This window comes from Cryptomeria japonica, chromosome 4 (assembly GCF_030272615.1).
Source record: "Cryptomeria japonica chromosome 4, Sugi_1.0, whole genome shotgun sequence".
Taxonomy (NCBI): Eukaryota; Viridiplantae; Streptophyta; class Pinopsida; order Cupressales; family Cupressaceae; genus Cryptomeria; species Cryptomeria japonica.
The window spans coordinates 606,439,523-606,463,711 of NC_081408.1; the positions used below are offsets into that span (position 1 = coordinate 606,439,523).

The window sequence follows — 24,189 nt, forward strand, 5'->3', positions numbered from 1 at the left end:
TTTTACCAAACCTCTGCGTAAGACTATATTTGAATGTCTTAGAAGACAACTAGGGGTTGTACCCCTTCATGAGGTTAGTTGAATATGATGCTTATTGCATTAGTCCTTGAAGTACTTGCAGAATTTTACATGGATTGATGTTTTTGGAGTGGATGTATTTCACATGGGGAGCATCAAGTTGCAGTTTGTTGATGCATGATGTGAATGTGAAATTACATGTTTTACTTTCCATTGGGCATTGTTGTCAAAGGGGGAGAAGAATTATGTGATTAGGGAGAATAATTTTGTGTTTGATTAGGTGAACTAGTGATAGGATGATGATAGACAACATGGTGAATACTTGGTATGTAAACCACAATTCCTATTCACTAATCACAACAACAAATCAGAGGCGTTGATATTTGTATTGCAATGAATACCAAAGGGGGAGATTGTTGGCATTTTGCATATAGATTGCATTAATGATATGTTGTCATTGGTGTCAATTGAATCAATGAATGGTATTCATGATATTGCTGATGTTATTGTTGTTATTTCTTTTATCTTGTAACTGGTGTGATAAAATTTGACGAAGATGTTGGAAACCGGTATGGTAGTTTGTAAGTTAAATCAGTGTATAAAGTTAAACCTTTCTATGTTATGTAACCGGTAAACCCTACCAATTGTTTTTGTTAAACCCTAACCGAGCAAAGTTTGTTGGTTTAAGATTTGATGTTGAGCGATAATGATGGTGACATGTGTGGTCATTGTATGAAGATAAGTTCAAGTTATTTTTGCATGTTTGATTATCATGGGAAGGAGCAAAGTGGATTGCATCAAATACATAGCGTGTGATAAGTTACAAGTCCGATGAAGCAGTGATCATGGAGTGGTTGGAATTTTCTTGATTAATGTGAAGAGATTGTTATGATTTCTAATGGTCAAGATTGTACCAACTTGTTTGTAATCTAGATGATGAGAATTAGTTTTTTGTTGTGTTACCAACCTAATTGATTTGTATTTAACGTCGATGAAGTTGTTTTATTAGTGAGTTGGCAAAATTGGCATAAATTCATTGAGTGTGAGGTTGCCTAATCAGAAAATGGATCTGTAGTTTGAGTAAAGGCAGATTTGAAGCTTAAGAAGGATCTAATCAAGTAGATGTAGTGCTATTCAAACAAATTAAGAAAAACTTGTTGTTTTCTAACAATCACAGCAGAATTGAAATCCCCTAACCGGGTAAGCTCTAACAAGGTTGGTTACTTTCTAAATCCTCTCACAAGGTGATCCACTAGTTTGGATTCTCAAATCCTCTACTGAGATTACTCCTAACAGGGTATTTTTCTTTTCATCAAGGCATTTTTGTAAATCCCTTAATTGGGTGATTCCTAACAGAGTTTGTTCTTAATAGGACTTATTGTAAAAGATTTAACAAGCTTGGCTCCTAACAAGGTGAACTTCAGAAGAGTTCAGATAGCTATCCTTGTGAGTCTCATCTCACCGTGGTTTTTACCTATTTGGGTTTTCCACATATAAATATTTGTGTCAAGTGGTGAATGTTTTTGTGGTTATGATCTTATTTGTTGATTTGATTAACTATTTAACTTTTCTGATAAGGCATGATAACTGGAAGCAATGAGAGTTGAATATGTTGATATTTGATTAAGCATTTTTTGATGTTTACAAGATAGAAATTGTTTACTATTAAGTTGGTATAAGAATCAAAGTGGTTGATGTTGGTAATCTTTGAGATATTATCTTGACAGAGTTATTTTGTTGGTAAGTTTATTTTGAGTTTGGGAGTTTGTATCAATTTTTCAATTTACTAATTCAGCCCCCCGCTCTTAGTAATCTACCAGATATTTATTCATTCATCATATCATCATGGAAAAGATACATACATATGAAAATCCAACGGATATGTTTACAAAGACAATGACAAGGGAGAAGTTGAGCTCCTCTTGAGCTTTGGTTGGTCTTCAAGACTAAAAACGATAAAATAGAACAACAGAGTCCAAGGTGTTTTATTCCAGTGGGAGCTACAAGGCTAGCGATGTTATGGTCAGTCTCCAAGTGGGAGATGATATGTTGTGGAGTCTGACCAGTCTCCAAGTTAGAGATTGTTGTTGTATGGATCCTAATCAGACTCAGAGGTTAAATTTTCCCTACTTCTATCGGTGTTGTTTCCCCCCATATTTTTTGATAGGGGTTTGGGAGCGGTGCCCCAAAGGTGGGGTCAAGGGGCATCATCCCTTGTGGGGTCAAAAGGTAGAGCCCCTTGCATGCTCCCTATCATGATACAGGGCGGGGTTGAGGGGCAACACTCTGCGAGGCCAAAAAGATTTTTATTATTTTATAAAGGCGTTGGTTGTTATTTTTCTATTGGCTAACATGTTGTAGCCCTAATTTTGTAACTGACATAAGCCTTGATAAAAGGGCCAAGTGTTTCGGGTTTTATGTAGAGAATGGAATTGCTGGTTGTAATTGGTTTTTATTTAGTGGATTATAATATTGGACTCTCTATTTGGTGGGTGTAGCCCAAGATTGGGTGAACCATGTTAAATATTTTCTCTTCGTTGTTATTATTTCTATATTTTAAATTAGGTTCCTTTTTTTGGTATGTGGCGACTAATCATATGCAAGTACTGTATACTCATAGTGTATCCTTGTCAGGGTTCAATTTTTTTTGGCATTTTTTTTGTTGAAAAAAACCAGCATTTGAAAAAAGCCCTAAAAAGATGACTTTGTAGATTGGCCTAAAAATTGCATGTTATAAGCGGCTAGAATGAAAACGACATCATAATGGTGTTGTACTATTTTACTGGATAATAAGAAAAAGATTGGACGGTTGTGTCCTATGGATGTAGCCCATCTTGGGGGAACCATGTTAAATATCTATGTTATTTGGGTTGTGTATTATTCTTCATCTTTTGTGTATTTGAATTTGCATATAACTGTTAATTTGTATTTGCTTCGGATCTACCAAAACCCTAACACCCTTGGTTGTCTTATTGTAGCTCATCCATTTGGTTTTTATATTTCTTTCAACATCTCATATATATCCTTCATTCTTCTTGTAATATTTAGGATTCATCACTCTCTCTTGGTTAAAATATTGACAACTTGTCTTAGTTGGCAGTCTTTCCACAATCACCACTCGCAAACTACCTAATGATTGATTCTTTAATTTACATGGCTCCCATGATACAAACAATTTTAATACAAGTTGATGCTCTTACAATAGGAAGGTCTAAATAAGGGAATTCTTATTAAGTAGTCAAACACAACAAATTCTACAATAATATAAGATCTATAAAAAACACAACCAATTATATGGGATTTATCCAAGGTCAGATTACAACAACATGGGCTATTGGAGTGAGCCCTCTTATACACTAGGACATAGAAATTCAGCTACAATAAGCTTTCACATTTGGATAATCACCACTATGGCTTCTACGTTCCCAAATCTCTAACTATGAAAACATCATTTCTAGATAAGAGACCAAACAATAATTTTTAATGCAGTTAAATTTAATTATCTATACTAAACAAAACTCTGGCATGCCACATTCACTATTTTGGACAATATCAGGTATCGTAGTATCTACTTTGTCATGTAGTGTTTCTTGTGTTTCATTTAAATTATTTCTTTCTAAAATGGTTAAAGATCAAATATTATTGAGAATTTCTCTTCTCCCAAAAATTAAGTAGGAAGTTGTCTAGCTATAATATTGTCTTCCTCTCATGACCAAGTGATGCATAATAATATGATAATAAACTTGTAATAGAAATTCGTTAGTTAAGTTGCACAATTTGGTGATGTGGCATGTAGTTTGTCTATCTCAAATTAGTTTGATTTTTCTAGGTTTGGGTGGATGCCTACATAATTGCTTGATGCAACATAGATATTAGATTTGTGTTGTGTTGAAGTTATATTTGTTGAAATTGGCTTGCAACTTGTGCTATTATAGTGTCTAAGACGCATAATACATGCTTCACATGTTCCTCCCATTTCTTGTTGGAGATGAGGATGTTATTTAAGTAGACGATCTTGCAAAACAATTGGAGAAGAGGCAACATAAATATTATTGATGCATTAGTTATGCTAAATGACATAATTGTCTATTCATGAAGTTCCTCTTTGATTTTAAATGTTGTTTACCAAGTGATTTCAAGATGAATATTACATGACAATATTCTAACTTTAAGTTAATCTATATTATAAAACTAATTCAAAAGATCATCCATATATGACATGATGTACCCATTTTTCTTCATAATTTTATTAAAATTACGACGACCAATATAAAATTAGATTATTCTCTAATATTCCTCAATTCAATAGTCAAAGATAAATTCTTAAATTTAGCCTGTAGGAAATCATATTCCACTGATGTCATTTCCAAGCGTCATAATTCTCGATCATTTTGCCGACAAAAGTGGTCGACATATCCCACCGCAGTGCAATGTAAGATTAGAATAGATGCCATTAGAAACAGTTTGAAGCAAGATTAGAATATGCATCGCCTTTCTCCCCATTACAAAAACCGGACTGAGCCTCAAATTGAAGACTATCACAGGCGAATTCCTCTCTATGTGCTGCAAATCTGTATGTTCCAACAGTGTGTAATTCTTTTGTAATCTTATTGTATATTAATCTTTTATCAATATTTCGAATCAAAATCTATGAGTAACTTCTTCTCTTTTTAATTTTCGAGCAGCAATCTTTTAATTGATTTTATAAATATTTAGAACAATTTTCACCCATATAAATTATATGAACTTCTCAGAACTATGGAGACGGATCTATTTGAAGCAGCTAAAGCAGACGATGTGGAGCCATTTGAACAATTGCCATTGCATAGACTGAATGAAGTTAGTGATGCAAGGAATAGTTTTGTGCACATCGCTGCATTTCATGGTAGTAAAAGAGTTATGGAAAAGTTGCTTGAATACATACGCTCAAGTGATTTGGAAGGACAGAACCATGAATTGTTGAGGAGACAGAACCGCCATGGAAACACGGCGTTCCATGAAGCCGCCCGTGGAGGGAAGGCTGAGGTATTACAAATTTTAATCACCCATTCACCTCAGCTGGCGCGTGAGCTTGCGAGTGTGCGGAATAGAGCCGGTGAAACAGCTGTATTCAAAGCTGCATTTGCGGGTCATACGGACATCATTGATATGTTTGAAAATTTCTTGCGCCCTATGCCGATGGAGATGTACAGCAGGGGATCCGATGGCCAAACATCATTACACTGTGCCATCTTCAACAAACGGACAGGTATGTTAAGACTACGGACCCTAAAAAGCTTTTTCTTCTACTTTAATACACACGGTCAAAGGTGTACTCAGATTTCTACATAATTGTTTTTTGTGATCTCAATTAATATCTAGGTTATTGTGTTGGGAATGACCCCACAATGCAGTGGTTAACTGCAAGCCTTCCACATGGGAGGTCTTGGGTTCGAGTCTACTTGATTGGTTCTTAGCTTTAGGGAAAAGCTAGAAAATACAGTTTCAGTTATGACTTATTATGACATCTTGCCTCTCTTAAATTTATCTTTTTTGTTATTTCAATTGATATCTAGGTTATTGTGTTATATTACTCTATAGAATCTCACATCTCTCAAAGTTATCTCCCCTATAAAACAATCACGACCTATGACTAACCATTGGTGTGTATGTATGTATGATAATCATGGGCCCTATCTATATTTAGGGCTCCTCACATCACTCAAATCACTTTGATTGCATGACTCCCATTGCTTTGTAATCATAAACCTCAACCCACTTGCTTTCTAATCATAGTCCCCACTTTATTTTCTCATAACCCTTTTTCTTTTTAGCTTGTAAAAATTCTAGAGACAAAGGGCAAATAACTTGCATGCAAGGGTTCTACCAAAAATTAATGTGGAGGTGCACTTTAGGGTTTCTCAATAGGTAAATTTCAATTTTGAATTAAACACTTGTGCTAAAGTAGAGTTAGTCGGTGGACACTAGCTTATAGGTGGCACTGGTGTCATTAAAGAACTAGAATGTGAACGTTAAACATAGGTTGGTTGCATATATGGGAATTTAACATGGCTTGCATGTCACATCATAGATAGGTCATTGGGACTCCAAATGAGTAAAGTGATATTTAAAACAAGTATAAGGAGTGGAAACTATAATAAGTAGAGAAAATAACTTCACTTGATCAATTATTTGACAAACCAAAAGAAAAGAAAACTTATGATAAGGACCCTCTTCAATCTTCCTAGGAATCAAAATATTTATGATTACAGTTGGAAAATTTCACATTTGGACCAAGTGATTCTTTGGATATTCTTAATTAGTTTGGTCGTCATGGTAATCCACTCATTTTCAAGTACCTAATCATATAATTTGATGCATCAAGGGCACACTTTAATTTAGAACTCATTATACAAAATAAAGGAACCTATGTTGTAATATTTAGAACTTTACCTATGACAACATTTTTCTCTTAGGTTTATCTCAATTAGTTGGAGGATGAAGATTTAGGATTATATCTCCTTATCTACATCCAAGGTAGAATACTATTGTTCTTGCAACTTTTTTAATTTTATTCTAGAGGCATCCCTCGACCCAACTTGGTTTGTATTACTTCTAAGTGGGGGCCAACAAAGGGCAAGTTGAGGCAAGGCTATTGCTCTAAGGATGCACACAACCATGTGCAAGCCACTTGCATCAAGTGAACCAAACCTTAAATTCGAACTCAAGACCAATAGGGAGCAAACCCAGCGTCGAAGCCAACTCCGATACTTGTGCAGGTTTTATATTACAATTTAACTGGTAATGGCTAGTTAAACCTTTTTTCTAGTGAGAAAAAATATATTAATATACTTCATTATTTATTATTGATCATAACAGTCATAATTTTTCAAAGAAATACATGAGAGTTAATATATATTAGTAGGATTTTAATTTAGATATTAATAAACAAAATGTAAATGAGCAAATTTATCATGATATAAGAGTTATACCAAACATGCCATATTGCACTCCTATGTCAAAAACTTGTTATAATATACACTAAAAATACACCTAACAAACACCAAGACCTATTATTGAGGTGTGCATAAGTTTCCAAGTTCTTAAGTTGCAAGTCCTATTATTTTCATACCAAGCTACTTTCCTTACAACTTGGTATTCATTGAGGTAGGAATAATTTACACCAACTTGAACTTAAACGTCTAGGAACACCTTTGTAATATCTTTAAAATTAGGGTCCATATTACACAAGCTTGGGCTTCAATATACTATGTATATATATAACAAGAATCTTGAAATTTTGGTTTGAATCACACCTATCAAGAATATTGAACATGGTTTTATGTGCACAAACTTAGGTTGCAAATCTTAATATTTACTTTATCAACAATTAATATTTTGGCTTCTAGGCCTAGGCGAGAATGTGACCAGTCTTCAAACTGGTTTCAAAAGGGATGACTTGCCAAGAATTTGGAAAGAGACAACACTGCTCTTGATGAAATTTGTCACCCTAGACGGATGTTTTAAGTGTTTTCACTCCCAATTGTTCCCAATTCTTAATCACTTAAGGTATGGCCTCAAGATGAACTTTCCCTTTTAGATTTTCTCTTCCATTTCTTAATCTATTGTGGTGGCAAAGTCTAAAGGTACCCTTCCCTAGCACCAAGGTCTCATTTGGCACCTTTATAATTTTCATTTTGGTTTAACCCCAACTAGTGACCCTGCCATTAATCCTTTTTCCCTTGGCCTCTATGTTGAGTTACCGATCAACTTGGTTGATTATAAAGATTTCCCGAAGCCATAAAAGAATCCCACCCATGTTAACCCTTTTAGGACTAATAAATAAAAATACCCTGTGGTCCCCCTTGGTCAATGCTTCATAAAAAAAGGTAGTTATTGTTGAACAGGATTCAAAGGAGACAAATTATTCCTTGTCCACTAGGTTGATTGGACCCCTGATAACTTTGTGAGCAATGTTGCTACCCATCCCTCCCCATCTCCCCCTAGCTCCCCTCAATCTTCTCCTCAAGATTATCTATTTAAGGAGGAATTTCCCCTCTTTCCAGCCAAAGTGAATTTAAAGGATTAATGGCTTCTAGAACAATTTGAGGTGGTAAAGAAGAAAATCAACATGCTTGAGAAGCCCTTACTAAAGTAGATGCTAGAGCCTCAAGTTGAGATATAGATGATAAGAAACATGGTGTTTGGATGGCGATGGGTAAATTAATTGCTATGGTTAAAAAGCGAGAAGGGTTGGAGAAGAATGTGAAGGAACTTAATGAGAAAATTAACCACAATAATGACATGAAGAATTTATTGGAAGTGTTGGAGGTGTTGCATGATAATCAAGAATCCATGAAAAGGAAAATAGAGAATTTGCTTGTGTAGAACATGGAGATGATCGAGAAAAAAATTGTTGCTCTCAAGGCTATGTAAGACAAAATCGCAAGGAGTTGAGAAAAGAAGAGGCACCATTTGGATTCATCCACTACCATTGGGTTGGAGGCATCTATGTCCAAGGTGAAGGCAACCTCAGACTCCCCAACCATCTCATTTTGGAAAGGTTTGAATAGAAATCTCTCTTTTCAAAAAAAGGCAAAGAAATTTGCCAGGATAGGAAGTTGGTGTTTTCCCCTACTATGTAGGCCATTGGTTCATGCTTTCAGTGGGGGTGTGTCCTATTTTATTTTTTATTTGTTGGGTATAGTTGTGTTGTTTTCTCGATTTTGTTATTGGTGTTGGAAGCTTGTTTGGTTTTGTTCCATTTTGGTAATAGGCTTTATGTTCTTGGGCCCTTACCTCTCAAGAGCCCTTGGTTTTTTTTCACTCCCTAGTTTTACGATTATGTAAAGGTTTGGGCCTTTCATGATTTAATATATTCAGAACATTTAGTTTAATCAAAATCAAATTAAACTTTAGAGGAACTACATCTATTAATGAGAAAATGTGATATTTGCTTCTTAAATATAAACTTAGGGAGTGTCAAGTTTAGACATCTACATTAGGCTTTAGAGTTTGACTTTTCAAGTTGCAACAATTAATAATCCAAGTCTAAATTTGACTAATATATGAATTAGACTTTGGAGTCTAATTATTAACTTAAAATGACAAATTTATTAGTCCAAGTCCAACTCCAACCAACCCATTTATTAAACTTTAGGGTCTAATTAGCATTGGGTGACATGAAAACTATAAGAAAATTCCTAATCTCACATAGAATAATAATTAAAACTTTATAGATTGAATTACATAATACCATATTTAAAATTCCAATTGAAGTTTGAACTCTAACTTGAGACTAAAACTTCAAGGTTTAAGAACACATTTATAGATGCAAAAACATACACCAAGCCTTAAAACCCACGTATTCTAATACTTAGACTGGGGTGTCACATAACATAGTTACAAATGTAATACTTTTTTAAAGTATAAATTTCCACTAGCCTGTAGTTAAAACCTTTGGGTTTGAAGTGCAAACTTACAAGTTAAAGATAATAAGATTAAACTATATGAACACAAAGAATAAATTTCTCATTTTTCATAAAATAAAATAATTGTTTGGGTCACACATATACGTCCTATTTTTCTCAAATGAGAAATTCCCCAAAGCCTCAATGACTAACTAAACATAGTGTCAAGCTTGCTAATCACACACAATTACTCATGGCAAGTAAGTGAAAAAGAACCTAAAAGAAGGCATTCTCTCAAGGAGAAGTAAATATTTCCAACAACATTAGTAACATACATTCATATAAAAATATGATCTATAGTTTCCTATTGTTTTATTACATGGTTATTACTAGGAGACATAAATACTTCTTACTAACCTTAATTATCAATTTAAAATTACATGAGAAATGCATAAAGCATACCATACCATACACACTTTTATTTGACATAAAGAAATGATATGGTTGAGAATAGCTTGCAAATTTTGTCACTAGATATAAATACTAGTTTACTTTGTAGTATGTGTCTCTTCTTTTGTTGAGATTTTCTCCCTTTCCGGGCTAAGATTGATTTTATCTTCTGTTCATATATCTTTCAATCGATCTTAGCTCCTGAATCTTGGGTTGGGCTAGTTATTTTTTAATTATTTTAGTTACCCTTTGCTAATACTTTTGGGTCTGGATCATATCTAATATTTGTAAATATCTATGTAATTTTCATATATATATTTAATATATTTACATGTAGTACTTTTTACTCAAGTTTTTTTTATCATTATTTCTACGTAAAAAGAAATGATAAAATATATTGTGCATAACTATATACATATGAAATTAGGATCCTCCACTTTTTGTTTTATAAGTTTGTGTTTGTTTATAGGTTTGCTATCAAATAGTTTCTCTTAGAGTCTTATATGTTACTAATCTCTACATTTAAACTATTTTCAAGAAGAAACAAAGGAAAATATCTATTGTTGAAATAGTTTATTTATTCATGTATTGTGCACCATTCAATAGATAATTAATTTATGGATAATCTTCTCCATTACTTCAATCTTTTTTTTTTAAACCTTCTTTGAATAAAAATTATACACCAAATGTTGAAGTGTAGTAGGTCAAATCATTAAACATTTCAAGTATTTTGATTTCAAAATTAAATGCATGAGTGTGTGTTAGAATATATCTTGCTTAGATATATCTTCCTTGCTTACGTTATATTTTTTAAATCTTTTCAAATTGAATATAATCTTTAAGGGATCTTATTATCCTTTTTTATTAATTTATAGACTTATAATCAACTTTAAAAAGAGGAAAGTTGATTAATTACTCTAAACAATTTATTTTAATCTTATACAAATAATTATAAGAATCTAATTTACATATTAAAGCACTCTTTTTGACATTATCCCTAGAAAAATTTCTGACCAAGCATACAAATTTCCTTACTAACTTAGATTAGAAAAGTTCTTATTCCACAAAATATTATAAATTTGAGGCATATTTAAAGCTTGGTGAAGTTAAATATGTTCATATCTATATCTCTTTAGAGTATCCATATTCTTCCTTAGTCTAAGGATTCTAAGATGTCACGTTCTCTCTCCAAATTTATAAGAGGATGGTCAAATATTTTGAATTACCATCAATATTATATTTTCACTTGGTATTAATTACATTTCTTTGATATGATTGTATATTATTTTTTTTTAGAAAGAAGTAGAATGCATGTTTTATTTATTTGATTTCATGTTTAATTACATTTCTTTAATATGATTGTATATTATTTCTTTTTAGAAAGAAGTAGAATGCATGTTTTATTTATTTGATTTCATGTTTAATAGGTATAAGGATTATTAAAAATGATTAATTTAATTATCTTAGTCAATATGACTTTTATAGAATAATAGATAGTTTCTATTGTATCGAATATTTTAATTGTTGTATTAGTGTAATATTAATGTAAATTGAAAACGTATGAATGTCTAACCAAAAATAGATTAAAATAAACATTTTTAATATAATTCATTATTTTAACTATCTAAAATATAATATATGTTTTTATAAACAACAATTAAATAAATAAAACAATAAACATACATTAAAAAATTCAAATTATTGAATAATTATATATATTTTGTAATTGAAATCCTATGAATTTAAATAATTCTTATAGTGAGGCCTCTGTTTTTGCAGATGTAGTTAAGAAACTTCTATTTCATAAGCATGAACTCATTTCAACAATAGATGGTTTGGGAAGGACACCCCTACATGTTGCTGCTTTAATCCCTCCATTCAAGGAGCTTGTGCCACCATTTCATCCTTGGTTGACTACAACACATATTAAAGAAAATGAGAATATTGCAGAACTTCTTCTAAGAGAAGACAAATCCTTATGCCATAAAATGGATGATGGACGACATAATCCTCTGCATATTGCAGTAAAAGAGGCAAATGATAAAGTGATGAAGACAATATTACGCTATGGTGGAGATTGCATAGAACAAGTAGATAATGAGGGGAGAAATGCTTTGCATCTAGCCGTCAAAAATGCAGAATTGATATATGAGAGGATTCCAGAGAGAATGGAGGATATGCTAGAGTCCCTAGTATCTGCCACAAAAATGTTGATCAATGATTGTGACAACTATGGGAAAACAACATTGGATATTGCTATTGATAGCATGCATAAAGATGAACTACTCTTCTCTGGGGTAAGTAATCTATTTCCTTGCATTCTAAATCTCTAAATGTATTTGATTAATCTTTAACATTTCTTATATTTCAAAAATATTATCAAAATCAATAGAATTTGTAAATAGGTATTTCATATGTTGTAATAATAGGTATTTTTTCCTTATTTTATGTATATGGTGGATGATGAAAACATTTAATTTTTTATTATCTTTAAAAAAAAATTTAAAAATATATATATAGTAAATTTAAGTTCGTTTTTAGAAAGAAAATATATCCTTTTTTATTTATACATATTTTTATAATTTATATGCATTTAATTAATCAATCTCATTTTTTATTAGAAAGGAATTTATATTCGACTAAAATTAAATTTATAATAATATGTTTCTCTTAAACAATATAGGATAATAGGCAATGCAAACGATGGCAGTTATTAAAATGGTAGTTAAAAGGATGAAAAAAATATCCATGACCTTTATGGTATGGTCAATAGTAATCAGCACAAGAAGGAATTATGTAATTAAGTTTATTAAAAAAATCCTTAAACCCTTCCATGTTTGTGACACTTTCTATAAACAATATTTAATCATATTCAATCCATCTCTCTTACCCCTTTTAGTTCATTATTAGTCAAAACATCCATTAGATTAAGTTGAGGATGACCTTCATACTTTTAATATTGGAAAGCTTAGATATTTGATTCTTCCAATTCACATCCAAAATAATCATAAGTAAATAAACCACCTATTTATATTGTTTTCTCTCTCTTGAGCTATGCACCATTTAATTGTTTATACGAGATAATAGTTTTCTTCATTAGTACGGACTACATAAATGCAATTGAAGGAAAATTTATAGCATTTGTAGTTTATAGATATTGATCCTAAAAAAGGGACTAGTTCTCTTCATCAAATGATTCATTGACCACTAGTTCGGATAAACTCTCTTTAAGGGAAGAGAGTGATCTATTTTTTTATCTAACTAATAAATAAAACTAATCTAGCCAAGCCTACTGTGTTTTACCCTTGAAAAAGTAGATTTTCTACAAATTAAAAGTTGATAAAAAGTGACAAAACTATTGGTTCACAACAGATACAAATTATAAATATATCATGTTGAGTATAATATAACTAAAAATCTAAAATAGGGAACCTAGGAATAGAATCTAGGAGCATTTGAGAGGGATTCCAATGTATAACAAATTTTTGTAGCTCATTTTTTATTTTGTACATGATAGGAGTTAGAATAATTTATATTTTTCATTTAATAAACATGTCTATTTTGCACAAAGATTAAAATAGAATGACCAGGTGAAATACCAAGTCATAAGGTAAATCAAAATAAAAGGTTTATCTTATCTATCTGAAAGACACCAATTAAATGGTAATAAAGGGTATATATTTATATAACTCTTCTTTCATATCAATATATAAATGAGTTATTTACTTCAAATTGCTCTAGTTCAAGACTCCAAAGAATGCCTAATCCCAACACTACTTGAGTGGTAGTCATTTTTTCAACAAATCATCTTTTTATGAAATCAACACCTTTTTGTTGGTCATATATTTTAACCACTAATTTGGCCATGTATCATTTGTTTCCACCATATTATTATTTCAATTTGTATATCTACCTATTTTTCAAATCTTTATGATTTGGTGGAAGAGAGATTAAATCTAAAGTGAATTTTACGTTAGCAAACCTATTTCTTCTCTCATGGCATCCACCCAATGTTTGCAAGCTAGAACATTGCAAGATTATTCAAAACTAGCACTAATTAGGAAAATACCTTTTAAGACTCAAGAATACAATAGATGCAAGAGACTCAAATTTAAAGTTGTTCATCTATAGTCAACCCAGTTTTTTTGTCTAGCTCTCTGAAGTCACCCTCAGAATTGCACTACCTTGAACGGTTGCACTACCTTGAACGGTAACAAGAACGTTGTGAAAACTCCTCCATTTTATCTCCATAGATTTCCCTGGTTAGACAACAAAATTTCTGAAAAAAGAATTTTCTTTTTGAAATTCCTATGAAATAATTTTCGGGTTCAATGATTCTCCAAATTGCATTTTGATTCTACTAAAACATAGCATTTATAATGTTTAAAGCATAATTTAGTAATTTTCGAAATTTAAAAATTATGTAGTACACAAAATAATGAGTACCTCTTGTTAATCCTCTAGGTTAAATTACCGCTAATAATATGATGTAATTCTGCATGAGGAGAATAAGACCAGAAATTTGTCTAGCTATGCTGCAATTATCCAAGGCTCTAAAACAACCAAGCAAATTATTAGTCTATTATTTGATAGATTCCCAAATAACACAAAACCATCCATTTTAGTGTTTTTTTAAATTAATACATTAAGACAGGGATCATAAATATAAAAATTATCAATAAATTACAATGCAACAAATCATCGTAAATAACTTGCTATATTACATACAAGAGTAATTTATGATAGCTAAGGAGCAATTTTTGGTTAAAAATCATTAGCGTGGAGGGATGGTCATCAATGAAAATGAAGAACAACTTGTTTCCTCATTAAGGGTTCCAATCCAAAGGCAAATAGAGGTCATAGTGGTAGAGACGATGTGGGCTATGATGCATACAAAGGGAAGGATCACAAATGATAGTATATGGATGTGAAAGAAAGTTAATGGACAACTATGAACCCATATCTACAGGTCACAGTGGTAGAGACAATGTGGGCTATGATGCATACAAAGGGAAAGATCACAAATGATAGTCATATGGATGGGAAAGAAAGTTAATGGACAGCTATGAACCCATATCTACCTTGTCAAGAATACAACACCATTGATGATGACAGTTGACAGTGGAAAAATCAAGACTAATAAAGGGAATAGTAGTGATGCTTCACTATGTATTAGGCCCATGAGATAGTCAACATGCAGGGTTTGATACAGTTTCAAAACAGTCCATGAATATCATACAAGGGTAACATTCTAACACAAAGGCTATAGTGATAAGACTAATTATCATGTGATAACATTTATGAACAACAACATAAGGTTGGAGATCATTATTCTAGGTGACAAATTCATCTTGGATGAATAGAAGACATCACTATTATGAGGAGAAAAGAAGATAATACTGTCAAGAACATAACATTGAGAAGCAAATGACAGTTACAAGGGCCTAATAGCAACAGTGAGTACAATGTCATGATAGAGCAAAAGGAAAAATAGGTCTTAGAGAGCAGAAATACAAATATCTCTTGTTTAGATAGCATCACACAAAATAAAGAAGCCAAAATGCAAAGAATGCATTCAAGGGTTTTGTTGGCAACACTTGAGAAATAACAATCATTAAGGACAACAAATACATAGCACAGAGGTCCTGAATGAAGGGTATGTGAAAGAAAACAAGGTTGGCTTAATCACTGACATAGTTGCAAAATAAGGAGTCATCACAATGATGTGCATGTGTTCAATAGTAATATCTCAAAGATAATGAATAGGGCAGTCCTATGGATATAATACAAAGACTGTAAGCATGCATAAAAGAAGACTCCAAGCCTAAAAAGTCCTATACAAACCCTATGACAATCACACATTGGGGAAAATAGAAAATCACAAGTTTGTAATAAAGGAATAATTCATGAGAGTTGAAAATGTACGAGTCATGATGCATTATATGTTTTATTAGACTCTTATGGCATTTTGGTTCATTGATTTCACTGAAAACATAGTTGGGACGATCCTATTTTTGGGGGTCATATGGGCACATTTTAAAAACCTATTTCTATCCAAAGTAGCCATTAAAATATAGTTTCTAACCCAATTTGAATTTTTCAATTTGTATAACCAACGAAAAAGATGTGGCCAAAATACCCACTAGGTATCACCCAAGAAACTTAGGGACAAGATACGAACAGAGTCAATTTTTGGATGACCAAATTGTTGAACCTCTAAAACCTGTTGCTAAGGCATATTCTCCTATGAATCTAGTTTATAACACAATTTGAATCACCCAATTTTGATATCATATGAGAAAGTTATGCCCAAAATACTGACTGCCTATCGTAAATTTGCACTGCTAAAACTCACATTTCCCTGTTTTTCATTGTCAAATTATACCAATCAATTCTTCTTTTCTTAAAAAACTGTTTCTATTGGAGATAAAAAAATTGAATCTAATTTTATCTCCAATTGGAATTACACCATCCATCATCAAACGAAAAAGATGTGGACAAAGTACCCACTAGGTGTCACACAAGAAACTCAAGGACATAGTAAGAACAGAGTTAGGGCAGTAAATTTTTGGATGACCAAATTGTTGAATATCTAAAACCTGTTTATAAGGAATATTCCCCTATGAACCTAGTTTACAAAACAATTTGAATCACTCAATTCCAATATCGTATGAGAAAGTTATGCCCAAAATACTGACTGCTTATCCTAAATCTGCACTGCTAAAACTCACATTTTCAGGTGGTTCATTGGCACATTCTACCAATCAATTCTTCTTTTCTTCAAAACCTGTTTCTATTGGAGATACAATATTGAATATACTTTTATCTCCAATTGGAATCATGTAAATCCATCATCAAACGAAAAAGTTAATACTAAAAATTTTGACTATTTGTCTAGGTGAGAATTTGAAAACTACAGCGAATGCCAAGGACAAAGATCAAATAACCACAAATATAGCAGTGGAAATGCAGTCTCAAAGGGATAGGATGGTTGTCCCAAGCATTCAATGTTGCAGAAAACAATCTCTTTAGTGGTTGTGAGGTGTCACATAGTGAAAAGAGTAGTGTGCAAACAATAGAGTGAAGCCCTGGACAAAGTTTAGAGAAAAATCAACACAAAAGTATCTCATGAGTCTCAAAGCTATATCATGCCATACTATTATAAAATAAAAACGATTATTCATGCTCCATATTGTGTCCTATGTGTCGTAATGTGTTGATTCAATTCTACAATGCATGCACATTTTTCTTGTAGGATGTAATATGGTGTGTGTCTATCTATGAAGTTGGTATTCTGCATCGAATAAAATAGAAATTCACTAAGAAAAGATATATATGAATATTGACAATATACCAAGATTAAATTACTGTTATCTATAGAGAAAAGAAAAAGGATGGTGAAATTTACTTGATCTGCAGTTATCAACAATGATGGTTCTGCATTTATTTCACCATTGTTAAAAGTTGCAAGCTTTGACATAATAGCCTCTGCATGTGGAAGAATTGTTGCATCAATATGAGACTGATAAATAAAAGGCATGAAAACTAATAAATAGTATTTTGATCCAAACAAAAATCCCCTGGTTACATTCCGCTTTTGGCATGATTTGGTAGAAAAATAAAATAGCAAGAAAAATTAAACCAGAAAATTGTCTATTAAATAATGTTCACATGCCACAACTTAAGGAAAATTAGACCAACTGCAGTAGAGAGTATCATCGGGTTGAAGTATAATAAACTTAAAGGTATTTCCATTGCAATAAATACCAAATGTGGCTCATCACATTTGAATGCTTGATAAAAAAATGTTCTTGGGTTGTCTACTTGGACAAGGCGTTCTAAGGGCAAATTCCTACAATTAACAGCAAAATACTGGTATTGAATCCATTCTAGCACTATTGGAGTAAAACTGAACAGATTCCTGAATAATGAATTTTAATAATATAATATCAGTATGACAACATCAAATAAGAAAAAAAATTGCAATATATGCATAGTTGAGTTTCATTCCTACACCTTTGAAGTAAATCTGATCCATGAACTTGATACAGTGATCTACATAATTAATATAGTGGGAATCAACAATTACAGTATGTATTCTGAGGGCATATTTCTACAATCTAATAGCAGACAATCATATTCAGAACATTCCAGCATTGTTGGAGTAAGTCTACAAAAAATGCTTGCAATCTAATAAGTAAACATCACTGATATAGAATCAAATAGTGGGAAAATGTGTCGATTGAATAGTTCAAATCCATATTCCTAAATATTTCAAATTATCTCTGATTTATGCTTGATGTGGTGTGGAACTCATACTTGTTGTAGATTAGAACATATATTCAAGTGGCAGATTCCTACAATCTAATAGAAAAATATCAAATTTGCATCTTCTACTCCATGTCTGAATTATGTCAGTGTAGATTCTTATAATCTTTAATAGTAATAAAAAAATATCACTAAGACAACATCACGTAGGTGGAACTTTATGAACAGTTTAGATCTATACTCGCATCTTTAGAGCGAATCTGCTTGATACAGTGAGCAACATCCAAGATACTTCACTAGACTAGGTGTTTCTAAAGGGTACATACCTACAATCTAATAACAAAACATTAGGGCTAGAACCATGTCTGGCATCTCAAGAGCTAATCTACACAGTTTGTTACAATTGAACAACAAAACAAATCACTTAGACAACATCAGACAGAGTGGAAAATATTCTAGGTGGTTCAGATCCAGAACCATATATTTGCAGTTAGTGTCTACCATTTGCTCGATACAGTGAGTTGTATCTGTAATACATAAAGCATCAGCATTAAACTGCGTACTCCGAGGGAGGATTCTTGAATATAATAACAAATTTTGAGGTTCATATTTATCACAGCACGATTAGAATAAATCTGAGAAGATTCCTACAATCTAATAACAAAACATCACCAAGACAGTCCAATAGAGAGGAGGAAAACGACATGGACAGTCCATATCCATTCTCACACCATTTAAGCAAGTCTCTACCATACACATCATACAATAAGCAGTGAGCTTAATACTCTTGAGTATCAGCATTAAACTAGGGCAGATTCTTACTATCTAAGAAAGATATATCAAGTTAAGGTCCATGTCGGTATATTTGAACTAAGCTTGCATCGTCTATTTGATACAGTAAACAGTATAATTTCTTTAACACCATGTCGTTAAAATTACTTTTACAGAGGATTGAAACGAAGGAGAGTTTTGAACGTACCTTTTCAATTGATAGCCACTAGGTCGTCGGATCGAATTCCCAAAGAGTATCTCGTTGCACAACATAACCTATCCAAGTATTTTAATTTGCGAATAGCAGAACCAAGGGGACAAGGATCGCCAAACCTAGAAGAGTTTTCCCGTCCAACGGGTGGAGACGATGGGACAACATTTGAGCCAAGAGCAGAGCTCCCAACACCACAATCTGAAGAGTGTCGTGGCCGATGAGCAGGAGGCAACCCAGCCACCGAAACACCAACCCCATGCCACGTAGCCTGCAAGTAACTCCCAGTGCCAACACTGATGGAAGAAGAGTCCAAAAAACATCGCAAGTTAGGGTTTGCTGACACGGCCACGATTCTTAAGCCCCTCTTTGGCAGAGCGCACTCTCACAGGAGATTCCCGACCGTCCCGCACCGAAAAAACCCCTGAGCGATCTAAATCGCCAACACCTATCAGAGTAAGAGCAGAGGAATTGGCAGCTTTGCAAAACATTTAGGAGCTTTAAGATTCAATTATACTGCAATATTACAATTTTCTCTTTAAAAAACGTCTTAAATTGTCTCAATTACAATCCCCTCTTACCTGTCGAAGGGCTTCTTTCTTCTACTAGAAGCCTTGTTTACAATATGCCATCATTAGGGCAACTATGGTCTAAGAAGATCGAAAACATCTTTGTGGAGCCACAAGAAGTAATTTTACGGGGAAAGGTTGAGCATTTTGGGTATGTCCTGAAGCAAAAGGGCCCTTTTCAAATCGGAATTTGAATATGACAATGAATTCAAATAACCAATTACCAGCTATTACGACTCAGTCGTACCTGCTCTTTCCCCACATTCATTGAAACAACATCTCTTTAGAGGGAATCTATCAAATGATCCATATAAATGATCTACAGGCACTAAGAAGACACGTTCACGTATTACAGAACCCTACCAAAGAAGATTTTTTTTTAAAATACACGAACTTGCCTGTGTCTTAGCTGGTGATAGTGAGCAGTAGAAGCCGATGGGAAAATATGGGCAGATCAGATTGCAAGAAGTGGGCTGTCCGACGAAGGGCCAAGATGGAAATTGTAGTGGCTATGCGCCCGGTGCCATGCATCCATTGAAAAACCCCTACACATAAAAAACCCTTACATTTTATCCTGTCAGTGAAGCGGATGAGAAAATATGGGCAAAGCCTAATTCTTCCTGCGTTGATAACTGCATGCCGCTGCCGCCGCGGGAGGAGGGAAGAGGGCAGATGATTGAGCGCCAAGAAAAGAGAGGGAAAAAAATGTTTTATTTTAGAAAAAAGTTAATTTCTATTGTCTTAGTTTGAGACAATTAAATAATTAAAAAAAAATTTAAGACAAAATTAATATTTTGTCTTAAATTAACGTCTTAAATCCTTCATTTGTGTAGTAGTGTAGTGAGCTTAGCTTGATGGGTTTCTTTGATCCCCAATAGTCCCCCTTAACTAAGGAATTTGCACTTGTAAATTATCTTGTGTATTTCCATTCTTAGATGCATGAGTGATTCAATCATGTTGCTCGACGTTGTGAACATTTGGTGAGGTTCATGATTCTAAGGCGAATCGCTCATCCAATATTCATAATAGAGTTGGAAGATATATGGTATTTAAACAAGAATTTCCCATAGCCTATAATAGATATAAAGGACCTTGAGTTAAGTAAAAAAGGTGATTAAAGGGTTGCATACACTGTATGTCACAAGGTAAACCAATATGTTGAATACCTTGTAAATAAGGCAAGTAATTGAATACCTTGTAAATAAGGCAAGTAACTGTGTCTTAGGTAGAAAATATTGAATATACATTTATGTTTGATGATGTGATCTAGTGAAACATATTCTTTTATAGTCATCCCCTGTTTTGGAAAAATTGCCATTACCTTTTCATTAAAAATTACATCTCAACTTCAAGTAACATATTTAGCAACTAGATCCCAAAAACTATAACCAAATTGTTCTTCCCTATAACAAAGAAAAATACACCATTTTAACTTTACATCAAGCTTCATCGATTTTTCTAGTGGGATATGAATGAAGGCTTCACACTTAAATGCCAACATGTGAGTAAAATTATCCATCCCTACCACTCCTCTAGAATTTTAGAATTTAACCAAGAAAATGGATCTCAATTTGAGAACATACTATTTAGCCTCATTGTTGCATCACTTTCTTGATAAATAATTTAGCAACAATTTTGATTCTTTAAATAGCATCAATTTTGATTCTTTAAATAGCATCATCTGGACAAAACTAATCAAATTATATGAAATAAATACTCACCACCATAATCAAAATTTAATCACTTAATTTTGTTACTAATGTAATTTTCAACAATTTATTTGAAATTATTTAATTTTCCAAATACTTTAGGCTTCTATTTAACATATTACCCAAACCTTTCTAGTAGAATCATATAAAAAAGTAATTTAACACATACAATTGAAATAAAACTAATTTAACTAGTAGTTATAAGAATTGATACCAAGAATATCATTGAATTGGTTTTCTGTCCACAAGTATTTTTGATTCAGAAGTATGTTGACCGATAGGAACTTAATTTACATATATTTTGTTGTAGGTTAAAAGGCTTCTAGAAGAACATGGGGCTATCCGCAATGCCAACATTGTAATGGAGTTGCAGTTACCAGGGACCAAATCGAAGTGGAAAAGTGAAATAATTTCCTGGAACGCAGTACTGATTGGGACAGCTGCTTTCGCAGCTCCCTTCGCTCTCCTCCAAGGAAATTCAAATCCATTGCATGCAGAGTGGAAAAATTATGAGACACAGAGCGAATATAATTTATTTTTATTACTTTTCTATGTCTTCTTCTTAGCTGATACAGTGGCGTTAGTCACTTCTGTTGCAGCAACAGTTCTACTCTTGTTTGCAATTATTGGAGAGAAGGAAGACAAACCCATGGTTGAGATCAGTTTCATGGCTGTTATGAAGGCCTTACTGGCAGTACTGCTTGCATATGGTTGCGCTGTAGCCCTACTTTTGGGACCAAAATATCTATGGCTCACAGTAACAGTTTGGTTTATGTTGCTTGTAACACCCCTTGCAATTAGGGTTACAACTTTCCGTTCCAAACTATATATCTTCACACAACCTCATAAATTCATCTGGTTTATAGTGGAGGATACTCTTGGGCTGATAATTACTTTGATCTACCATGTCCTTGATATAGTTATCCTCTTGCTTTACGATGGGTTTAAATCTGCAAGAAGATCTATATTGCGCAGAAATCTTTGGTAAGGATTTATTGTATAATCATTCTAATAAACACAATAAACACTTTCAATATGTAATTTTGACTGATGATATAATGTAATTGAAATTCATTCTGTTAAGATAAATAGATTATGTCTAGAATGTGATTGAAATTGACTTCAGTCAGATAGATAATTATTTGACTATTTCCAGGCCAAAGCAAATTGTGCAGGGCAAGTATCTCCTTTACTTTTGAGTATGGCTCCTCTTCTTCTACATTTTTACAGTGTAAGGCTGATGTTATTCTTAGTTATCCTTTCTTAAGGGTTGATTTATCAATAATGCATAGAGATCGAGAACAATAAATTAATGCACAATTAAATGTTATTGGAGAGATTTCAAATGTATCGAGCAAAGTTGTTTTTTATAGCATGATATAGAATACACCAAGATATATAGATCAAGACATAAAAGTATTGAATGACTTAAATCATATGTACACTAAGCTTACACTTCTAGGCTTAAAAGTGTTAACATTTAGAGTTGTCTGGCATTCTCTAAGCTTAATATGTTGCTTAGTGTATGTGGGTTAAGGCTGGCCTAAAAGTACTAACCCAAAAATAAAAATAATAAATGAAAGGTAAACAACAAGTCATGATGTGATTAGGTAAATAAAAATAAAATTAAAGGAAGAGATATCCCAGGCACATGTTTAGGAACAACAATCACCTAATTAATTAATTATTAGGTTCCCCCTTTTTACTTTATCATACTAAAGATAAACTCAAGTAATTTCTTCTTTATTCTTAGTTCATGAGATTTCTTGTCTCAAATCAATTGATGGGTTCACTTCTCATGATCTTATTCAATCTACACCTAGGGTTTCATTTATTATTTTTATTTTTTTCTTACTATAAGGATTACTTATATTGTGCATTTTAATCTATCCAGATACCTTTTTGGATTGATACAATTTAATCTATGTAGAAAATTAGTTATTTTTCTCTCTTTGTGATAGGCGTTTTAGGAATATATTCATTTTAAACCATGGAACTATAATCATGAAATATGACATATCTAACACTTCAAAGATATTAAGACCACTTTAATAAACCATTATCAAATGTTCCTAAGTTAATAATTCTATAATACAAGAGAATCCACTCATCCCTAAAATATAGCCAATACCAATTTCTCTTAGAATGAACCACATGAAATCATCTTACATACATATTACATTTCATACAAGGTATGTGTTACAAGTATACATTTTACATCACAAATAGAATATCATGGTACACCATTTACATGGATAATATCCAAATTACATATTACAAATATATTTCTTGAACATATATATTGTGCAAAAATCTTTAGTAAGGATTTATTGTATAATCATTTTAATATACACTTTCAATATGTAATTTTGACTGTTGATGATATAATGTAACCGAAATTGATTATGTTAAGATAAATAGATTATCTCTAGAATGTGATTGAAATTGACTACAGTAAGATAGATAATTATATGATTAATGTCTTTAATAAAAATATTTGATTTTATTTGGTAATAAATATAGAAAATAGGAGAAATAATAATCTCAATGTATTAAGGTAAAACTTGTTTCAACAAGATCAAAGAGTGTATCTTAAAAAACTATGATGCCTGTTTCAACTAGATCAAAGAGTGTATCTTAAAAAACTATGACTACATGAGACTATATGAATGATGATGATGTATGATCATAAAGTGCACTTCAATTAGAAATAGCATATAAATGTGTCCATGTAAATTTTGTTAATTTATATTCATACACAAGTTTTTGAGATGTTTTCATATAGTTTTATTTATTATTAATTT

At 32.4% G+C, this 24,189-nt stretch overlaps 1 protein-coding gene and 1 long non-coding RNA gene across 4 annotated transcripts in view; one reads left to right on the forward strand and one right to left on the reverse strand.

Annotated features, from left to right (window-relative positions):
- LOC131061101 (uncharacterized) overlaps positions 1 to 20,068 on the reverse strand; it is a 70,201-nt gene extending 50,133 nt beyond the window's left edge. For 2 of the 3 annotated variants that reach the window (XR_009110495.2, XR_009372362.1), the window contains exons 1-3: positions 19,689 to 20,068; positions 19,105 to 19,555; positions 17,266 to 17,345 (exon numbers count right to left, since the gene is read on the reverse strand). This is a non-coding gene — a long non-coding RNA (uncharacterized LOC131061101). Of the gene's footprint in view, positions 1 to 13,956; positions 14,117 to 14,303; positions 14,411 to 17,265; positions 17,346 to 19,104; positions 19,556 to 19,688 lie in introns of those variants that run through there. The other variant, XR_009372361.1, reaches the window with a different exon arrangement.
- On the forward strand, positions 4,524 to 22,683 carry LOC131061100 (ankyrin repeat-containing protein NPR4). Its single transcript, XM_057994615.2, has 5 exons — positions 4,524 to 4,591; positions 4,773 to 5,266; positions 11,637 to 12,154; positions 21,696 to 22,369; positions 22,542 to 22,683. Exons 2-5 carry the CDS (start codon positions 4,777 to 4,779, stop codon positions 22,582 to 22,584), a joined length of 1,725 nt encoding a protein of 574 aa, XP_057850598.2. The 5' UTR covers positions 4,524 to 4,591; positions 4,773 to 4,776; the 3' UTR covers positions 22,585 to 22,683.
- Positions 22,684 to 24,189: the final 1,506 nt, after the last annotated feature.